This window comes from Lampetra planeri, chromosome 47 (genome assembly GCF_965212315.1).
Source record: "Lampetra planeri chromosome 47, kcLamPlan1.2.h2, whole genome shotgun sequence".
In the NCBI taxonomy this organism is placed as follows: Eukaryota; Metazoa; Chordata; class Hyperoartia; order Petromyzontiformes; family Petromyzontidae; genus Lampetra; species Lampetra planeri.
Window position 1 is genome coordinate 2,332,814 of NC_136153.1, and position 19,134 is coordinate 2,351,947.

At 49.4% G+C, this 19,134-nt stretch overlaps 1 protein-coding gene across 2 annotated transcripts in view; it reads left to right on the top strand.

Annotated features, from left to right (window-relative positions):
* LOC144733492 (cubilin-like) overlaps positions 1–18,697 on the top strand; it is an 82,453-nt gene extending 63,756 nt beyond the window's left edge. For both annotated transcript variants that reach the window (XM_078615418.1, XM_078615419.1), the window contains 7 exons: positions 1,332–1,479; positions 3,606–3,778; positions 6,092–6,145; positions 14,588–14,765; positions 15,702–15,976; positions 16,716–16,861; positions 17,286–18,697. In XM_078615418.1, coding sequence (XP_078471544.1) covers positions 1,332–1,479; positions 3,606–3,778; positions 6,092–6,145; positions 14,588–14,765; positions 15,702–15,976; positions 16,716–16,861; positions 17,286–17,444 — 1,133 coding nt within the window. In that variant the 3' untranslated portion in view covers positions 17,445–18,697. The remainder of the gene's footprint in view (positions 1–1,331; positions 1,480–3,605; positions 3,779–6,091; positions 6,146–14,587; positions 14,766–15,701; positions 15,977–16,715; positions 16,862–17,285) is intronic.
* Positions 18,698–19,134: the final 437 nt, after the last annotated feature.

Sequence of the window (19,134 nt, forward strand, 5' to 3'; positions counted from 1 at the left end):
GTATAGCAGTGTACTGTGTATTGGGTAGTGTATTCTACAGTATATAGTGTAGTGTATTGTGGAGTGTATACCAGTGCATAGTGTAGTGTATTATAGTATAGTGGATAGGAGTCTATAGTAGTGTTTCGGGTATGCTTGTGTATTATGTAGTGTCCATTATTGTGTAGCAAAGTTTATAATAGTGTATTGCGTAGTTTATAGCAGTGTATAGGGTAGGGTATAATAGTAGAGCGTAGAATAGTGTAGTGTATAGTAGTGTATAGCAGTGTATGGTGGACTATTTAATAGTGTAATGTACAGCAGTCTATAGTAGTGCAGTGTATTGTACAGTGTAGTGTAGAGTATAGCAGTGAAGTGTATTGGTGATTTAATTTAGCTGTTTTATTTTCTAATAGCTTTCGTATTAACCCCCCCTCTCCTGCATAATGAATAGACGTTATCTATCAGTCTAACTTAGCGTCCCTATTAATCAGCTCAACTTCTGTCCCCCTTTGTTCTCCAATAACCCCCCCTCTCCCGCATAATGAATAAATGTTATCAATCGGCTTAACTCAGCGAAGCACTTGCCCCTTCCCGACCCCTCAACAGCAATCGCAACCCCCCCCCCCTCTTACCCTATATAGTCGTGTTTCTCTATTAGCTCTCTTCACTTATTACAGTGAATTTGGCTGTAACGGTTCCACCTGAAGACGGAAGCTTGTGTTGCCTCCGAAACGTCGTGATTTAATTTAGTTGTTTTTTCGTGGTAAAATAACTGCCTGGTTATGAAAAGTGCCCACCACATGGCTCAGAAGTCAGAGCCCTGAGCTGACACTGATGAGATCCTCAGTGGGAATCCAGGCGTCCGGCCATGATGGAACCGGGTTCCCAGGTATAGTGAGTTGGTGGTCTCAGCCCAGTCGCCGATGATCAAACACCAAGACCATCACAATCAATTTGACTTTGCCCTCGGGTTTGGCTTTGAGAATGTTTTTATTATTAGGGCAGGTGGGGAAATGCTTCACCCTCTAGTTTCGAAAACTGATGTGTGTCGAAGACGTAGTTCTCTGACAGCTTCTTCTGCAGACTGTTATTGAATATTGAAGACTTTAAAATGGATTAATCTCCATAAGGTAACGCTGATCGCACAATCAGAATATAATTGTGGGGGAAATAATATGAAGAAAATATCTACTGTATTGATGTGCATACCATACATCATATCGTACGTTATATAGGCAGTCAAGTTCAGTATATACCGAGCATTTAACAAATATGTATTGTAGATCGATGTCTGCATTCAATGACTGATGTCTCAATGTCATCTCTATGTACTGTAATCTTTTTGACAGGCATTGATCAGTGTTCATTGAGTTTGCAAGGCGACTCTGGCAGAATAAACAGCTTTTCTGACCTGGGCTCCGCAACAAATATGCTCTGCACTGTGAACATTACAGTTCCCAATGGCTCTTTTGTCAAGCTGCAATTTAACTACTTCAAGTGAGTAACACACAATTTTACACTGATATATTTACATTAATAATATGTATTTTAAAAGGCCTGATTCCTGTAGAGTTACATACCGCACGTTCGGCAAATTATGGAACTCTCTACAAGTTGCACAAAATGTATTCTGCCCGATATTCAGAATGGTTAAAGCCCTATCCTACGAACAACAGCAAAACATACTGCGTACTCAATTAAAATCCAGGGGAATTGGAAGCCGAATGGAGGTGCGTGCGTTATCAGCAGCACGCTCGTTCCCTCGGTGGACACACTGACCAATCGAGCTCCATCACATGGGTCGGCTGGGCATCGTGTTACATTTCTATTTGGAGTATCCGTGTTCTTCCCGTGCTCGTGTGGGAATTTTCTCTGGATCCTCCGGTTTTTCCCTCCACATTTAGAAACATGGGTATAAAACTATTAAAAAATATATTTTACCAGGTAACATCCACGGAGCTGTATAGCTATTTTTCAAAAGCGACCGGGCCACAAATTGTAACTCAATGAAGTGGCTTATCATGTGGAAATTGAGAGCAGCCAAACACTTTGAACACGTTGATTCTAAAATGTGGAGGGAAAAACTGGAGGACCCGGAGAAAAATCCACACGACCACGGCGAGAACATTGCAAACTCGAAATATACAGGTGTGAGGGTCAGGATCGAACCCACGACCTCCTGAATACCAGGCGAGGGAGTTAAAGGAAATTAACATCTCACCACCGTGACGCCCCAGTATTTGGCTGCTATAAATTTCCCCATGATAAGCCACTTATTTGAGCTTTCATGTGTGGCCAGTTCGTTTCAAGTAAGGCTTAGTGGGCCTTACTTGGTAAAATAAAAAATTGTTAAGTTTAATGTGGGGAGTGATGGCACAGTGCTTTGTGCATCGCACTCTGAACCGTGCGACGTATTTATGATTCCTGGCGACAGCACAGGTGAGTGTGCTGAGATGGCCAGGAGAAGACCGTATAGAAATGGGTTCTTGAATCTGCGTGGACATTTGAGTGTAATTTGCTCAAAGTGTTGTCTGTGGGTACTCTACCTCACCTGGTATACAGAAGAACATGGGTTCGATCCCAACACTGATGCCTGCTGTATATTTGAAGTTCTCCCTGTGGTCGTGTGGATTTTTCTCCACATCCTTCAGTTTTCCCTGCACATTTAGACACATGCATTTAAGAGGATTTGGCTGCTATAAATTTCCACATAAGCCACTTCATTGGGCTATCATTTATGGCCAGGTTGCTTAGTAGGTCTGACGTGGTAAAAAAATATTTTTTAAAAATATCTTCTTCCCTCATGTGAAACAAGTTTGAAAACGAGTCTTCCAAGTAAGCGTGGCTTTCTCAGGAACACTTCATCTCCCTCATTGTCTTCATCAGCAGCGGAAGCAAAATTTGCATCAGGAACAGCAATATGGTCATTATTATCATCATCATCATATACAGCAGTAGCACCCTTTAATCATCATCAGTACCCATTTATCATCAGAATCTAATTATCATCATCGGCATCATAGTAATTATTACGTCATCATTTTCCACCATCACCATAAACATTATCTTCACGTTCGATCATAATTTACATTGCCTGCCATAGATTGGCGCTCGCAGGGGGCAGCAGCCTAAATTCCACCCACAGCGTTGAACATTGCCCTCCCACCGCTCGTTTGAGCAAGGAACCACCACGTCACTTGACACCCACCCCTCGAAATCACCTCAAAGACAGATTACAAACATCCCCCGGATAGCCTTAACAGACTGTTGGGGCAAGTGCTGTTAGCGAGCATCTATGAAGGCCAGCACAGCACACGAGGGGGTGGGTGGCCAACATCACACCCGGCCGCATTTGTCTCCCGAGTGGCGATGTTTACAAATCGCACCAGGTACTCATTTGAGGCTGAGTCGACCTAGGGGAGGCCCAGGACCAGTTCAGCACGCTAACCACTACACTACCGTTCCCCACACACACGGATGGCGAGCACTCCCACGTTGCTTCAAAACTTTTGTACAAGCCCAAAGTTACAGCACTCGGCATTTTTTTTATTATTAATAATCGTTCCTGACCAAAACAAACCGCTGTTTACACAGTTTGTCTCTTACCTCTCACCCCAAAAAAGGCTGCCGGGGAGCGAGCTGTGTGGCAACAGCTCCCTGACCGTGTACGACGGCGGTGCCCAGCAGCGGGGACATTCGCTGGGCAGATTCTGCGGCCAAGCTCTGCCGCCGGGCGTGCGCTCCCTCTCCAACAACGTGACGCTCGTGTTTCAAGTCTCGGACAACTTCATGCAAGGTATCCTTGTTTTGTACGCGTGTGTGTACGTGCTTACGTATGTACGCTGACATTATTTCGCAGCCGGCCGTTACTGATGGGAGGCGCCGGGTCTAAGGAGAGTTTTCAGGAACGTTTGTTGCGTGTTGATGGCAGACGCTCACTTTGTTTAGAGGGCAAACGCGGACTCCAGACCATCTCTTTTAACCCATACTGGAGCAATCATCTTGAATCATTCTTGGGTATACACATATATAATAGCCCAGATCTGTCCTTCTGTGACTGTGATTAACGCCCCCGGATTGGTAGAAGTATGTCACCTGACCGCGAGCTAGCAGCCAACCAGAGGTGCGCCCCTCCCAAACATGTACACCCCCGGATTGGTTGAAGTGTGTCACGTGACCGCAAGCTGCCCACTTCGAGAAGCAGCAACATCATGGCCAAAGCCCCGGAGATACAGCTACGGAATGCTGACGGTCGATTCACTCACACACGGCTCACTCATACACACAGCTCACTCACACTCACTCACACACAATCGTATGCAGCTCAAAGGAGACGGGTGAGTCAGAGTGAGGAAGCTGACGGTCGAGCCACTCACACGGTTCACTCATATATAGCTCACTCACACTCACACACAATCGCATGCAGCTCAGAGGAGACGGGTGAGTGAGAGTGAGGCAGAGCCGTGCTCTGTCCACTGCTGCCCTGAGGAACCCCTGTGCTCTCCACTGCTGGCTGGAGGTAGAGCCGCGCTGTCTCCACTGCTACCGTGAGGGAGCCAGACGCACTCTCTCCACTGCTGCCCTGAGGCAGAGCCGTGCTCGCTCTGCTGCTGCCCTGAGGGAGAGCCGTGCTCTGTCCACTGCTGCCCTGAGGAAGAGCCGTGCTTTGTCCATTACATTAGGACTCGAGTTTTTTTGGTGCTTAAATCCACTGCTGGATGAAGGCCCACCGCACGCTGTGCGAGTGAATCGTGAGGATTTACTTGACCAGTCTGTTAGGGGCCGCCGCACGCTGTGGTTGTTGGAGGGTGCCACAGGCTGTGGCTGTTCGGGGCCGCCGCAAGCTGTGGTTGTTCAGGGCCGCCGCACGCTGTGGTTGTTGGAGGGTGCCGCAGGCTGTGGTTGTTCGTGGGCGCTGCAGGCTGTGGTTGTTCGGGGCCGCTGCAGGCTGTGGCTGTTCGGGGCCGTCGCAGGCTGTGGTTGTTCAGGGCCGCCGCAGGCTGTGGCTGTTCAGGGCCACCGCAGGCTGTGGTTGTTCAGGGCCGCCGCAGGCTGTGGTTGTTCAGGGCCGCCGCAGGCTGTGGCTGTTCAGGGCCACCGCAGGCTGTGGTTGTTCAGGGCCACCGCAAGCTGTGGTTGTTCAGGGCCGCCGCAGGCTGTGGCTGTTCAGGGCCGCCGCAGGCTGTGGTTGTTCGGGGGCGCCGCAAGCTGTGGTTGTTCGGGGGCGCCACAGGCTGTGGTTGTTCGGGGGCGCCGCAGGCTGTGGCTGTTCCCATTAAAATGTTTTAGAACTTCTTCTCACACGAGCTTATCCTAACCCTAACCTGCCTGATCTCATTTTGCACTGTTAGCTGCCCTCATGTGTCATCTACCTGCCTCCCATCCATGTCATGCAGTGTCACCACCCATACGTTGTGGGAGAGATGATATACACCACCACATACGACCATCAAATAAGACATTATTTAAATGCATGCCTATAAAGGGCACCACACTTCAATAGAGATTATCGTTAGTACAGCTATTTTAATACTCACAATGAACAGGAAGGACAAGATGAAAGTGCTCGCATAATGCACGTTGACTCATTAATCCCCCCCCCCCACTTTGCGCAAGAGCGCAGAAGTGTGGTCACCACATCCACGCCTCTATATAAGGAACGAAACAGGTGGACTTCTCCACAAATCTGGCTGTCGCCTGATGAAGCTAGTTGTAATTACTGGCGAAACGTCGTACTCAGATTGTAAATGTTGTGGCTTGGCTTTCCAACACACCGGTGTGCTGTACCAGTGACAATTTGGCATGTTCTGTTTACATGACAACCCTTACTAGTTGGCTGTGTTGAGTGGTGGCGGGTTTTAACGACACATTAATATATTTAAAGTCAAATTTTATTCATATATTTACACGATCGAACCCAAAAAAACTTCTTATGGATGATATTGGTCGTGAAAGCCTAAGTGTTAAACTCGGTTATAACTGTTTTAAGTTTTTGTACTGTACGCGATATTGTTGCTGCTTTCTAAGACATCTGACTCAGTTATAGCTGTATTACGTTTTGTATTGTACACAATATTCGCGTCAAATGTTTTCTCATTTCCTGTTTCAGAATATGGCTTCAGTTTGGAGTTCTACAAAGTTGGCCCACTACCAGCCAACAGAGGTATTGATTAATTCTTAATTTATCTGTTTACAGTATAAACTGACCATCCTTTGGTTCATGCGCTTCTTGTAGAAATTCCGTGAGTAATACAAAAATGGGTAAATTACTAATTTACAACAGTAATTGTAAGTTCGAAATGTAATTTCATGATCTACTATTTTTTGCAAAATATAGTGCTTAGCGTAAAACTGTAAGCAAAATCGTCGTGCATTAGAGACGTCTTCATCTAGCAATGAATAGACCATGGTTGATAAATATTAAAATGATAGATGAATCTATGACGATGGCAAACAATGATGATGACGTTCTCTGGTCTGACACTGGTGAGACGAGACCCTAAAGAAGGCTGTCTCTGGTACGGCTATTTTGGTACAAGTGAAGTATTGGAAAATGACGGCAGGAAACTCCTTGACGGGAACACACTTCTTTTTATTAAATCTTGACTTGTAACGATACAACGCGTGGCCTCTCTTCTTCACAATGCGGTCACCATACAACGGTACAACTCGTGACCTCTTCTCTCCGCCCTACGCTTCTCTTGACTCTCGTAGATTCTGTGCTGCTGGCTCTCTGTGCCTCGTGTAGACTCCGCGCCTCGGCTACACTCTTCTCTCGTCTCGTGTAGACTCTGCGCCTCTGCTACACTCTTCACTCGTCGCGTGTAGACCTTACGCCTCTGCTACACTCTTTACTCGTCTCGTGTAGACTTTACATCTCTCTCTGGCTACACCGTATGCATACTCGGCTCGTGTAGACCTTTCTCTCTCTCTGGCTACACCGTATGCATACTCGGCTCGTGTAGACCTTTCTCTCTCTCTGGCTACACACTATACATCGCTCAGCTCGTGTAGACCTTTCTCTCTCTCTGGCTACACACTATACATTACTCAGCTCGTGTAGACCTTTCTCTCTCTCTGGCTACACACTATACATTACTCAGCTCGTGTAGACCGTTCTCTCTCTCTGGCTACACACTTATACCTTACTCTCCTCTACTCTCCATTACTCTCCTCTCCGGGCTCTATCTCTGCACCTTCGTCTTCATTCTTAGATGGTTCCACTTCTGCCCTCTACTCCTCTGTGCATCATCTTATATATCTCTTCCTCCCGGGAGACGGAGCGGATGCGGACCTCAACGTCGGCACCGCTCCTCAGTTACCCAATCACCACGCGCTATCTCTACGATCCGTTTCCGCCCAGCGCGTGTTTCCACTCCTCGACCAATCACACCGCGCTGCCACCCGATCACTCCCTCTCAGCGCGTCACCGGCACACAGCCAATCAGCAGCACTACCCCCACCCGCGCACTGACGCCTGCTCCTCCCCGTCAGCGCGCGTCACCACACACACACGTACATACGCGCTGGCACATGACGTACACACCCAGCGCGTATCACCACTACATCACCCCCTCCCACATAGCTCGCAGCCGGCCCGGCTGCTAACAACAACCAACCGCTACGATAAGATGACAACCAACCAAAAAAAACCCCGTAACCCCCCAGTGTGCCCCGTAACATAACAACAAGAACAACAACAACAAGAACAACTATGTACAAATTGACAATGAACACGAAAAGTCAACAACAACACAATACAAGCAAATTCCAGAAAACGAACGCGCCCCGCGCCCCTGCGACTACACGCAGTGACGAGGCGCACCAACAGCCCCGACTCCTCACGAGGCGGGTCGCGCAAAGTAGCACGACTTGGCGCGAGTCCGTCTGGCTGGTCCGTCGTATGGGGCGGGACACTGACGACCGTCCGACGGTTCCGGCTGCTCCAGACGGCGCGGAACGGGCCTGAAAGGGCCGGCCCCGCCGCGGAGATCCGGCCGCCGGTGGTCGGCAGCTGTCAGATCCGAGACACCTGGGAGCAGATCAGGCGAAAATACGCGTGGATCAGGCAGAGACATTTCCCCCTGTGGGTCACCGGTCACGTCACACGCTCGGCCATGACGACACAAGGGGAGGCCATATGGAGGCGAGAACGGTTTCAGTCGGGAGGGGTGAACGTACCAACGGCGCTTTCCCCACTTTATCTGAACGCACTGGGGTCGTGCAACGCGCACGACCTCCACGGGTCCCCTCCACGGTCTCAACAATTTAGGCGACGTAGCCAAGGGTGCCTGAGGGCAATGCAGCCAGGCCCTGTCACCTGGTTTCCAATCGTGCCCGGACACCTTCCGTGGCCGCAACCGTTCATTAGCAATTTGGCGAGCCCGCGAATTAAGCCGTGCGGCCTCCCTCGCCTCTGTCAGCTTGTGAATATTAAACTTAATATGTTCTGCCAATTTAGAATTAGTTCGTGGAGCGGACAGGCCAAGTTGCGTTTCCATTGGCGGGTCAGCTTCCCGACCGTACATCAAATAGAATGGGGAAAACCCCGTAGCTGCATGGGGGGCCATTCTATACGCGGCAAGGACTCCCGGGACCTGCAGGTCCCAATCTACATGTGCCTCGCACACCTGCTGGCACAGCATGGAAGTCAAAGTTTTGTGGAGTCTCTCCACCATCCCGTCTGTCTGCGGGTGGTACGGGGAGGTACGCACCTTCTTGGTACCCAACAGATCGCACACCTCTTGCAACAATTTACTCGAAAATTTTTTACCTTGGTCGGTCAGCAGGCGTTCGGGAGCCCCCTTGTCCAGGACATAGCCCTGGACGAAGGCGTCCGTCACAGCCGCTGCCGACTGGTTAGCGAGAGGCCACGCCATAGGCCATCGGGTAAAGTATTCGACCCCCACTAACAAATATTTATTCCCTCTCGGCGTGACTGGGAAGGGCCCCAAAATATCGAGTGCAACGAGCTCGTTAGTACGCGAGACCTGAATAGATTGCAGCGGTGGATTAGCTGCCACGGGCGGTGGTTTACGCCTGGCGCACTCAACGCACCCCTTCAGAATATTTACCACATCACTTCCCATTCCCGGCCAGTAATAGTCACGCTGAAGCAGGGCAAGCGTCTTGTTAACTCCCAAGTGCAAGAGGCGTTCGTGTGCCGCCAAGACAACCCTCCCCCTTACAGCGGAAGGCACCACGAGTGCGTTCCGCCGGGACAAACTGTCCCATCTCAATAACATGCCCTGCTCAAGTACATAGGAGCCGGTACGCTCCTGGTCCCCCTCGGGACCCCCAACCTTGCGGCGCAATGCTAGCAGCGAGCTGTCCGCCATCTGGAGACGGCCCCATTCGCTAAGCGACAACGAGAGCAGCGAGTCCCGACCCTGAGAGGCAGTGGAATCATCCACGATCGGTGCGCCCGCTGTCGCAGCCAGTGCCCCCATCTCCCCCGCAAGCGTCGGTTTACAGCGCGCCGATCCCGACAAACACGCGCATTCATCACAAGGCAACAACCGCGACAAGCAATCGGCATTTGTGTGTCGCAACCCCTTACGGTACGTAGTCGTAAACTGATAGTCCTGGAGGACTTCCAACCAACGCGACAACTGGCCCGAGGGTTGGGCGACCCTCAATGAATACTGTAGCGCCGCGTGGTCCGTTCGGACCGTAAAGTGACGACCATAGAGATATGGCCTAAACTGCTGCACAAAAAAGACAATGGCAAGCAGCTCGCGACGGGTGACGCAGTAGCGCTGCTCCGCCGGAGACAACACCCTACTACCGTAGGCGACAACTCTTTCGACACCCCCAACGACTTGGGATAGCACCCCCCCAATGCCCGTGTTGCTAGCATCCGTGTCCAGCAAAAAGGGACTCGCAAAATCGGGATAACACAAGGGTGGGGCACCCACCAAGGCGTCCCGGAGGGAGCGAAACGCGGCCTCCTCCTCCGGTCCCCATTTGAACTTCACTCCCTTCGCCGTTAGAGCGTGCAAGGGTTTTGCAATAGTGGCGAAGTGCTCAACAAACCGCCGATAATAAGAAGCAAACCCGATGAAACTACGCACGTCGGAAACGGACGTAGGTGTCAGCCACGAACCGACACAATCCGTCTTCGCGGGATCGGTGGAGATCCCCGAAGAATCGACAATGTGACCCAAGTATCTAACCGACTTCCGAAGGAGGTGACATTTGGCCGGTTTAAATTTCAGCTTAGCCGATCGCATTCGCAAGAACACCCCTCTCAATCGCTGGAGGTGTTCTTCAAACGTTTTACTGAAAACAATGACATCGTCCATATAAATCAAGCATGTATCCCACTGCAAGCCCGACAAAACCAACTCCATAAGTCGCTGAAACGTCGCTGGAGAGGAGTGAAGTCCCCTGGGTAACCGGTTAAACTGGAACAGCCCCCCTGGAGTCCGAAATGCTGTCTTAGGTTTCGACTCTTCGTCGAGCGGCAACTGCCAAAACCCCGATAACAAATCAAGAGTCGAAAAATATCGCGCACCCGACAATGCATCGAGGGACTCATCCATCCTGGGGAGCGGATACGCGTCAGCCACAGAGATCTTATTCAGGCGACGGAAATCAACGCAGAATCGCAGGGACCCGTCCTGCTTCTTAACCAGCACAATAGGCGCTCCCCACGGGCTAGAGGAGGGCGAAATAATATCGGCTTCTAGCATTTCGTTAACAGCCGACTGAACATGTTCCTTCTCCACGGGACTCAGTCGGAAGGGATTTAGCTTGACCGGCGCCGCATCGCCCGTTTCAATGTGGTGGTGCAACAAATCCATGCACCCAATGTCATACTCATGTTTACTGAACACATCAGAGAATTCTATGAGCAACTCGCGCAGCGCACCCAACTGCGCCGCCGACAAATCGTCCGAGGCGGCGCATAGCGAATGGACCCACTCAAGGTCTTCCCTTGGCTCAACGTTCCGCGCGGGGCTCGAGCCCACCTGCGCAACCAACCCATCATCCACAGGGACCCGCGCCGCGTGAGCCAGCACGGTGCCCTGTGGAATGACAGCTGGCCGCGACCCCGCGTTCAAAACCATCACAAACGGATCCCTGTCAGCCCGCACCAAAGTGTGAGCCACCGATAAATCAAGACCCCCGACAGCCTTGTTAGAAGGACCCAAAAGCATACTTTGTTCCGAAGCCTCCCTCACCCATGGTTTCCGCAACCGGAGGGGAATCAACATCTGTGAACCCGGGGGCACATGCACGGTCTGTGTCGCCACCGCTTGTATCGTAGCGCACGCCGTCCGAATGTCAGTAGGGCTCGTCAAAAATGCAATCCGGCGACCCGATGGCAGTTCAATGCATCATTGATCGATAAGAATTTTAATGGGCATTTTAGCCAAAAAATCAGTGCCCAAAAGACACGGAACCGCCAAAGAAGACGAAACGAAAACGGGTCCCGACAATTTGATATTTCCAATGCAAATGGACGCCCTAATCTGACCGATAATGCCCAACGATCCCCCATTAGCGGCGTAAAATGGCACATCCACTGGAAGCAGCGGACGACATTGGACTGGGAGAATATCATAAATGAGGTCCGATATAATAGTTGCCGATGCCCCCGTGTCCACTAACACCCTAATCTCGACCCCATCAATAGATCCCGTAACAACGGACGAACCCGCCGAAGCAGCCACAATTCTATGCCCCAATTCCGCTCATTCAATGTCTCCCTGGTCCCGGCCGAACCCCCCTCGCCGAACCGAATCCCCGAACCTTAACCGGCTCTCCTCCGCCGCAACGCGGCGTCCCATGTGTGCCGAATAAACAGGCCGAGCGTGTGAGGTGCCGCGACTTGCCGGGGATTGTAGAGATGACTTGGGATCTCGGTCGTCGTCCAGCCGAGCACCCATGGCGCGCTGACGCGGAGCGCGGCACCCGGACGCCACGTGGCCCCGGAGGCCGCAGTTATAGCACGTGACGAGGGTCGGAGTAGATCTTGGTTGCTCCGACTTTCGGCCCGATCGCAGAGGCGACCGGGCCCCCGGCCTCCAGTCCCCTGGTCGTCCCGTGGCGAACGCCTCCTCTCGTGGGCTGACGACTTGGGGTTCGGTGACCACCGAACCCGGAGCTGCGACGACAGCAGCGTTGCAACCAACTCCTTGTTTCCGTTGTAGGGCCTCGTGCGCTTGAATACTCGTGGCGACTCTCAAAGAAGAAATATCAATCTCGTCAGCTGTGTTGATAGGGACCCCCAGGTCCTGCGCCAACTTAAGCAGCTGCTCCAAAACCATCGCGTCTTGGCCCTCCTCGTCCATCCGAGGGAACGCAGCATCAGCAAGAGCCAGCAACGCCGTGCGATAGGCCAGCGCGGTCTCCGTGGCCGCTTTCCGTCTTGCGTAGAAATGATGGCGGCACGCCGAGGGAGGTCCGTAGACCCTGGCCAACAAACCCAGCGCATCCTTCAGCGTGGAGCGGTCCGACTTCCGTGCAGACCTGAAGGCCGCGAGCGCGTCGTCGTCCAGCAGGGCAGGCAACGCCCGCAGCGCCGTAGCATCGGACCACGCTGACATCTCTTGATGCGCCAAAAACCTTCGCTGAAATTTGCCCCAGTCTCCGCCTTCCGCCTTGAAGGCTGACAACGTGGGCAGACGCTGCTGAAAAATGAAGTCATCCGCCTCGTGGTTCCTCTCCGCCTCTCCGTCGGTGTGTAAGATGGCGGCTCCAGCGGCAGACGTAAAATGGCGGACCCCCTCGCGCGCTGATGACGTCGATGCGCGCGCTTGGGAACCCACCACCACGTGGCGCTCGCCGTTCCCGCCAAAAGTAGGCCCAGGCGCAATGGCGGGAATCCCCCATTCGTTTTGGCGGGAATCTGCGGGGCGACCTTGTAAAATGTCCCCCACCGTCCCCGCTCCTCCCGACGAGCTGATCTCCGCCAAGATGGACGCGGCGGCGAGCAGCAGCTCCGCCAGTCGGGAGTGCGCCTCACGAAGCACGGCCTCGGTCCCCGGTCGCTCGGCCGGCGCCGTCGACGGATCCTGTAGCGTGGGCAAGTCTTCCTCCTCGCCCCCCGCCACCAGCGGCCCCGAGTCGTCCAGGTTTTCCTCGCGGTCAATCCCTTGGGTCCTACGGGTCTTCCTTGTCTCCATGCTTGGAAGCCCGTTTCACTTCTGACGCCAGATGAAGTATTGGAAAATGACGGCAGGAAACTCCTTGACGGGAACACACTTCTTTTATTAAATCTTGACTTGTAACGATACAACGCGTGGCCTCTCTTCTTCACAATGCGGTCACCATACAACGGTACAACTCGTGACCTCTTCTCTCCGCCCTACGCTTCTCTTGACTCTCGTAGATTCTGTGCTGCTGGCTCTCTGTGCCTCGTGTAGACTCCGCGCCTCGGCTACACTCTTCTCTCGTCTCGTGTAGACTCTGCGCCTCTGCTACACTCTTCACTCGTCGCGTGTAGACCTTACGCCTCTGCTACACTCTTTACTCGTCTCGTGTAGACTTTACATCTCTCTCTGGCTACACCGTATGCATACTCGGCTCGTGTAGACCTTTCTCTCTCTCTGGCTACACCGTATGCATACTCGGCTCGTGTAGACCTTTCTCTCTCTCTGGCTACACACTATACATCGCTCAGCTCGTGTAGACCTTTCTCTCTCTCTGGCTACACACTATACATTACTCAGCTCGTGTAGACCTTTCTCTCTCTCTGGCTACACACTATACATTACTCAGCTCGTGTAGACCGTTCTCTCTCTCTGGCTACACACTTATACCTTACTCTCCTCTACTCTCCATTACTCTCCTCTCCGGGCTCTATCTCTGCACATTCGTCTTCATTCTTAGATGGTTCCACTTCTGCCCTCTACTCCTCTGTGCATCATCTTATATATCTCTTCCTCCCGGGAGACGGAGCGGATGCGGACCTCAACGTCGGCACCGCTCCTCAGTTACCCAATCACCACGCGCTATCTCTACGATCCGTTTCCGCCCAGCGCGTGTTTCCACTCCTCGACCAATCACACCGCGCTGCCACCCGATCACTCCCTCTCAGCGCGTCACCGGCACACAGCCAATCAGCAGCACTACCCCCACCCGCGCACTGACGCCTGCTCCTCCCCGTCAGCGCGCGTCACCACACACACACGTACATACGCGCTGGCACATGACGTACACACCCAGCGCGTATCACCACTACACAAGCAATGGACAGGAAGTACAAGATCAATGGGCTCGCATAATGCACACGCATAATGTACGTTGATTCATTACCCCCCCCCCCCCCCACCTTGGACGAGAAGAGCGCACAAGTGTTGTCATCACATCTACGCCTCTATATAAGGAACGAAACAGGTGGACTTCTCCACAAATCTGTCTGCTGCCTGATGAAGCTAGTTGTAATTACTGGCAAAACTTCGTACTCAGATTATAAATGTTGTGGCTTGGCTCTCCAACACACCGGTGTGCTGTACTAGTAGCGAATTAGCATGTTCTGTTTACGTGACAACCCTTACTAGTTGGCTGTATCGGGTTTAACGACACGTATATGTACGCGATCTAACCAAAAAAAAAAGATGTATTATAGTATTAATTGTGTTTTGTTGTTTTTCAGAATGTGGCTGGATCCCCGTAGCAGAGCGCAGAGTGAACAACCGGATCGTGGGAGGCTACGAAGCAAGGCTCGGAGAATGGCCCTGGCAAGCGAGCCTGCACAACTTCAACAGACTGGCCTGTGGGGGCTCCCTCCTCAGTGACCGCTGGGTTGTGAGTGCTGCTCATTGCTTCGTTAGGTGAGCGTTTCTGTTGCTTCACATGTCTTCTTAACACTTTACTCCGAGCTATAAATGCTCTGATACGTGCATTGTCCTTGTACTTTTGACCTATTGACGTTATCTGGTCTGTCACTTGTGAAACTAGGCACTAAAGAAGGCTGTCTCTGGTGTAGGCCAATCGGTTTCAAAGACAATGCATATATTATAATTATTATCAGAGCAAATTTATTTGCATGTTCACCACAAGTACGTGCGATTAATACAAACTTGATTCCTTGCTAAAGGTGTTTGAACATCTTAACACCTGTTTTATTGCCAGAAATGGTAAAATCTAAATTTATTTGTCATACTTTAAAAGGATGCATTGTGTTAAATGTTACACGGACAGACAAGTTGATCATCACAACTTGCAGCCCTTGGTCAGACCGCTTTTAGGATGAAAGCCTTCGCACACCGTGTTGGTCATGGGGTGTTGTTCGACCATACCTCACCACACTGGTCACGAATAACGTTGTCTGTGGTTAGGAATCAAACTTTAGGGAATTAAAACGTTGGTCAACAGGTTCGTAAGTGCAGTGTGCTAACCAATGAACCACCACTCCTCCCACTCACAATGAATCGCAACACCATTAGAAGATGTTTTTGTAGAATTGTATTGCAGAAAGAGGCATGAATATAAGTGGAAGAGGGATTAAGCATCTCAGAATTTTTTCACATTCAGGTATGATTTTTCGTAGTGCACTTGCAATCGTGATGCGTGCCGGCGCCACAGTCCAAATTTGTTTACCTGTACAAATGACCCACACCAATTACTCAGTTGAGATTATACAGAGCAGCAGTCATCACCCCTTCCTGAAAAAGTCTGAGACTCAATGAGGCTTACCTTTGTAAAAAAAACATAATGCCCTGTGGTATTTGATGCTGACTGTTGTGTCTGTGTATTTACCTCCCTAGTAACAACACAAACACCTGGACGGTATACCTGGGCCTGCACTCTCAGAACGATCTCAGCGCTTCAACTGTCGTGGCCAGAAGCGTCAACAGAATCCTCATCCACGAGCGCTACAACCGAAGCAGCCATGACTATGACATTGCTCTTATGGAGCTGTCAGAACGTGTTTCCTTCACCGATTACATACAGCCAGTTTGCCTCCCACATCGCTTTCAGAAGTTTCCCTACCCAGGGAAATCATGCTTCATTTCTGGTTGGGGAACCCTTTTTGAAGGTGGTAAGTCCATAGGTGAAATATTCCAAACCTGGGAACACACGTGGTTTCAGAAGATACTTTGACCACGAAATAGAGCATAGTTTGAGAGATTATTTAGTATCCATATATCATTGTCTATGGTGTAAGAACAAAGAAACGACAGTATTTTCATGTTTTGAGCCTCCACACTACCCTATTAATATTCTAATAAAATTGATCTCCTCATAGAAAGCAGTGCCTTTCCGTTTAAATTCAGGATTACAACCCTTGAGTTGTTTACGTTGTGTTAAATGTAGCACTTCTAATGTACAACAGATACAAATATAAAAAAAATCCATTGCTATGCCCACGATTCAAGGCATGTATGGTGATATTAATTTATGAATCGGTGCAATGTTATTTTCCGACGGCACAAGTTCAACATAATCGATAGTTGAACATTTATTTCGGGGGAATGTTTGTATAATGAAAAACAAATATAATATACACATATCTTCTACTGAACAATTCCTTTGATTTAATGGAGGCCCAAATCTTTGTTAGGAAACTAGTTTTTGTAAAAATCCATTGGAATAATGATGGCAGTAGGGTAGCAGAGCTCTCTGGTGCTCGAGGAATATCTGTAACAGGCATTAAGCTGATATACAGGTGCTATGCTGTTAACATTTAAATGTTCCACGATCTAAGTGTTGATGAAATATAGTACTTTAACAAGCAGAAAGGGTAAGCGGTTTCCAACACGAATTCTTGTACTTAACAGGCTACACACCCAACCGGCTTCAGGAGGCTTCAGTAGAGATCTTCAAGACATGCGTCACCCCAGGGCCGCAGGCTTACAGCCCATCTCTAATCACCAACAGGATGCTGTGTGCAGGGTACCTCAAAGGAGGGGTGGACACCTGCCAGGTGAGTGGCGATAACAACCAACAAGACGCAACTCTTTTGCTTTAAAACCAGCTGGAGCACATGACGACTATGGGCCCAATTATGTTCCACCAGGGGGAACTTGGAAAGCAAACTTCTCCAGCCAATTCACGAACACATTTTGGTGCCAATTTACTGGAAGGAGTGTGGGTGGGCCAACATCAACTGGAGCTTCAACAACAATGTCATCATTCAGGATCCCAGTCCCATTGAACATTTCAAGCTGGCCTCAGCTGTACTGCTCTTTGCACTGAACATTTAAACCTAATTATCAGGCCTTTTGACATCCCATCTTTGGTATCATGACATGCCATCGCTTATACTGGATCATTGTAATCATCGCTCCATCAGGCTTTCTTGTTCGTCAGTCAACTTCTAACATTGGTGTCGTGTGTGTCTGTTGCAGGGAGACTCTGGGGGTCCCTTGGTTTGCCAGGACTCAAACGGCCACTGGTACCTATCTGGAATCACCAGCTGGGGCTATGGCTGTGCACGGGCTTACCTGCCAGGTGTTTACAGCAGGGTCACCAAGTTCTTGGACTGGATTCACCAGAACATGCAGTAGTCTCTTATACCGTCCTGCACCGACAAAATACTATAGATCATGAATATTAATTATGGGAACCGTAAATCAAAATAATTAATGCAGGCAATCAATATGTAAAAAAATTACTCATTGTAATTTGTTAAAATGTTCATTTATATCGCTGAATACTGTATTTTAAATGCACCAGAATGTAACAAGGTTTGCAAGTCAATAGTTGAACAAAGGTTTTGGGTCAAATCAGACAACTCTGATAGTTTTTCACATGGTATTTTGGTTTTGCAACACCTGTAATGGAGCCTGGCAGAGCAAATGTGCATATGATGTGAAAACCACTTAACCAAGGTGGAAGGGTGATTGTTGGCATTGGCAGGAGATTAATACATAACTTTCTATTTTTCAATGTTGCTTGATTCTTTCAACATTGACACAATGGACAATTCATGGACTGTCTAAAATATTTGGCCCCACCTGATTTTATATGACAGCAAAATTAAGTGCTGTCTAAACTATGTAAGATGCATTTATTTGTTATATTTTGACCTGGGCCATCAACTCGCGTCTCTCGTACATTAATTGCAATGGCTGTTGAGCAGTAGGGGTACTTAGAGGCTATCTATGGATCTTCTAGGGGACCACTGCAATGATCGGCGCATCCAGACGAGATGATGCGTTCCACAGGGAGAATGTCCTTCATGGAGGTTGTCTAAAAGTGTGTCCGTGGCAAGGTTATTGGTGATTTACTTTCACCTTCCCTGGTCAACACAGCCCATGAGTTTGTGAGTTTTGGTTTAATAACTACATAAAGACAAGACTGGTTTTGCACAAGGAGGCTGCAAAAAAACAAGTTTGTAATGCAATTAGCTTGTCACATGTAAAGTTACCTGAGACGCCTCTGTGTAAATGGGCTGATATAAAAAAAAAACATCATAGTGTGCGTAATAAAACTATGGAAAAATGTAATGAAGAAAATACTTCATGGAAATATATACAAAAATGAACATTTTAACTGTTTTTGTGGTATTCCAAAAATCATGGTATATTTGATTGGGTAAGATGGTTTGCTAGTTGGGGTGGAAAATGGCAATGATCCTTCATAATGTGAGAGACTGAAAGCTGCTCTCATGAAATGTAAACTTTCTTTTTCAAAACTGATTCACACGAAGCGACATACTATTTGCCACAACAATCCGTAATATATTTAAAGCATTTGGAAATCGATGCATGCTTAATAGTAATCTGGTGAATAAATATAAAAAATGTGTAAAGTATAACGTGTGTGCCTGGGTGACTTTTGGTCAGACCTTGAGATTAGGGATATTTTCAAAAGTTATACGACTTTCTATCAAAACCTCCACCGCAGGGGCCGATATTGACACTGCTGGCACAAGTCATCAACAAGTCCAATCAGTACAGTTCCCACTCGTTTTGTGCCAAATCAGTCCCATCTATTTTCTAGCCTGTGCCACACCTGTTTAGACCCAACTATACAGTCAAAGAGAAGCTGATTGGGCATGTGGTGGATGGACATGCGGGATATATGACACAGACAACTCAGCCCTCGCTTGACAAGAGGGGCTCACTGATGATGGTAATGCATCCAGATCTTTGAAGGATCTGTGAGCTCCTCACACAATCGTCTGATTAAACCCAGGATAGATTGTAGGCAGGCGAGCCTGAATGTTTAAAATCGGCACAGATGTTCCATTCG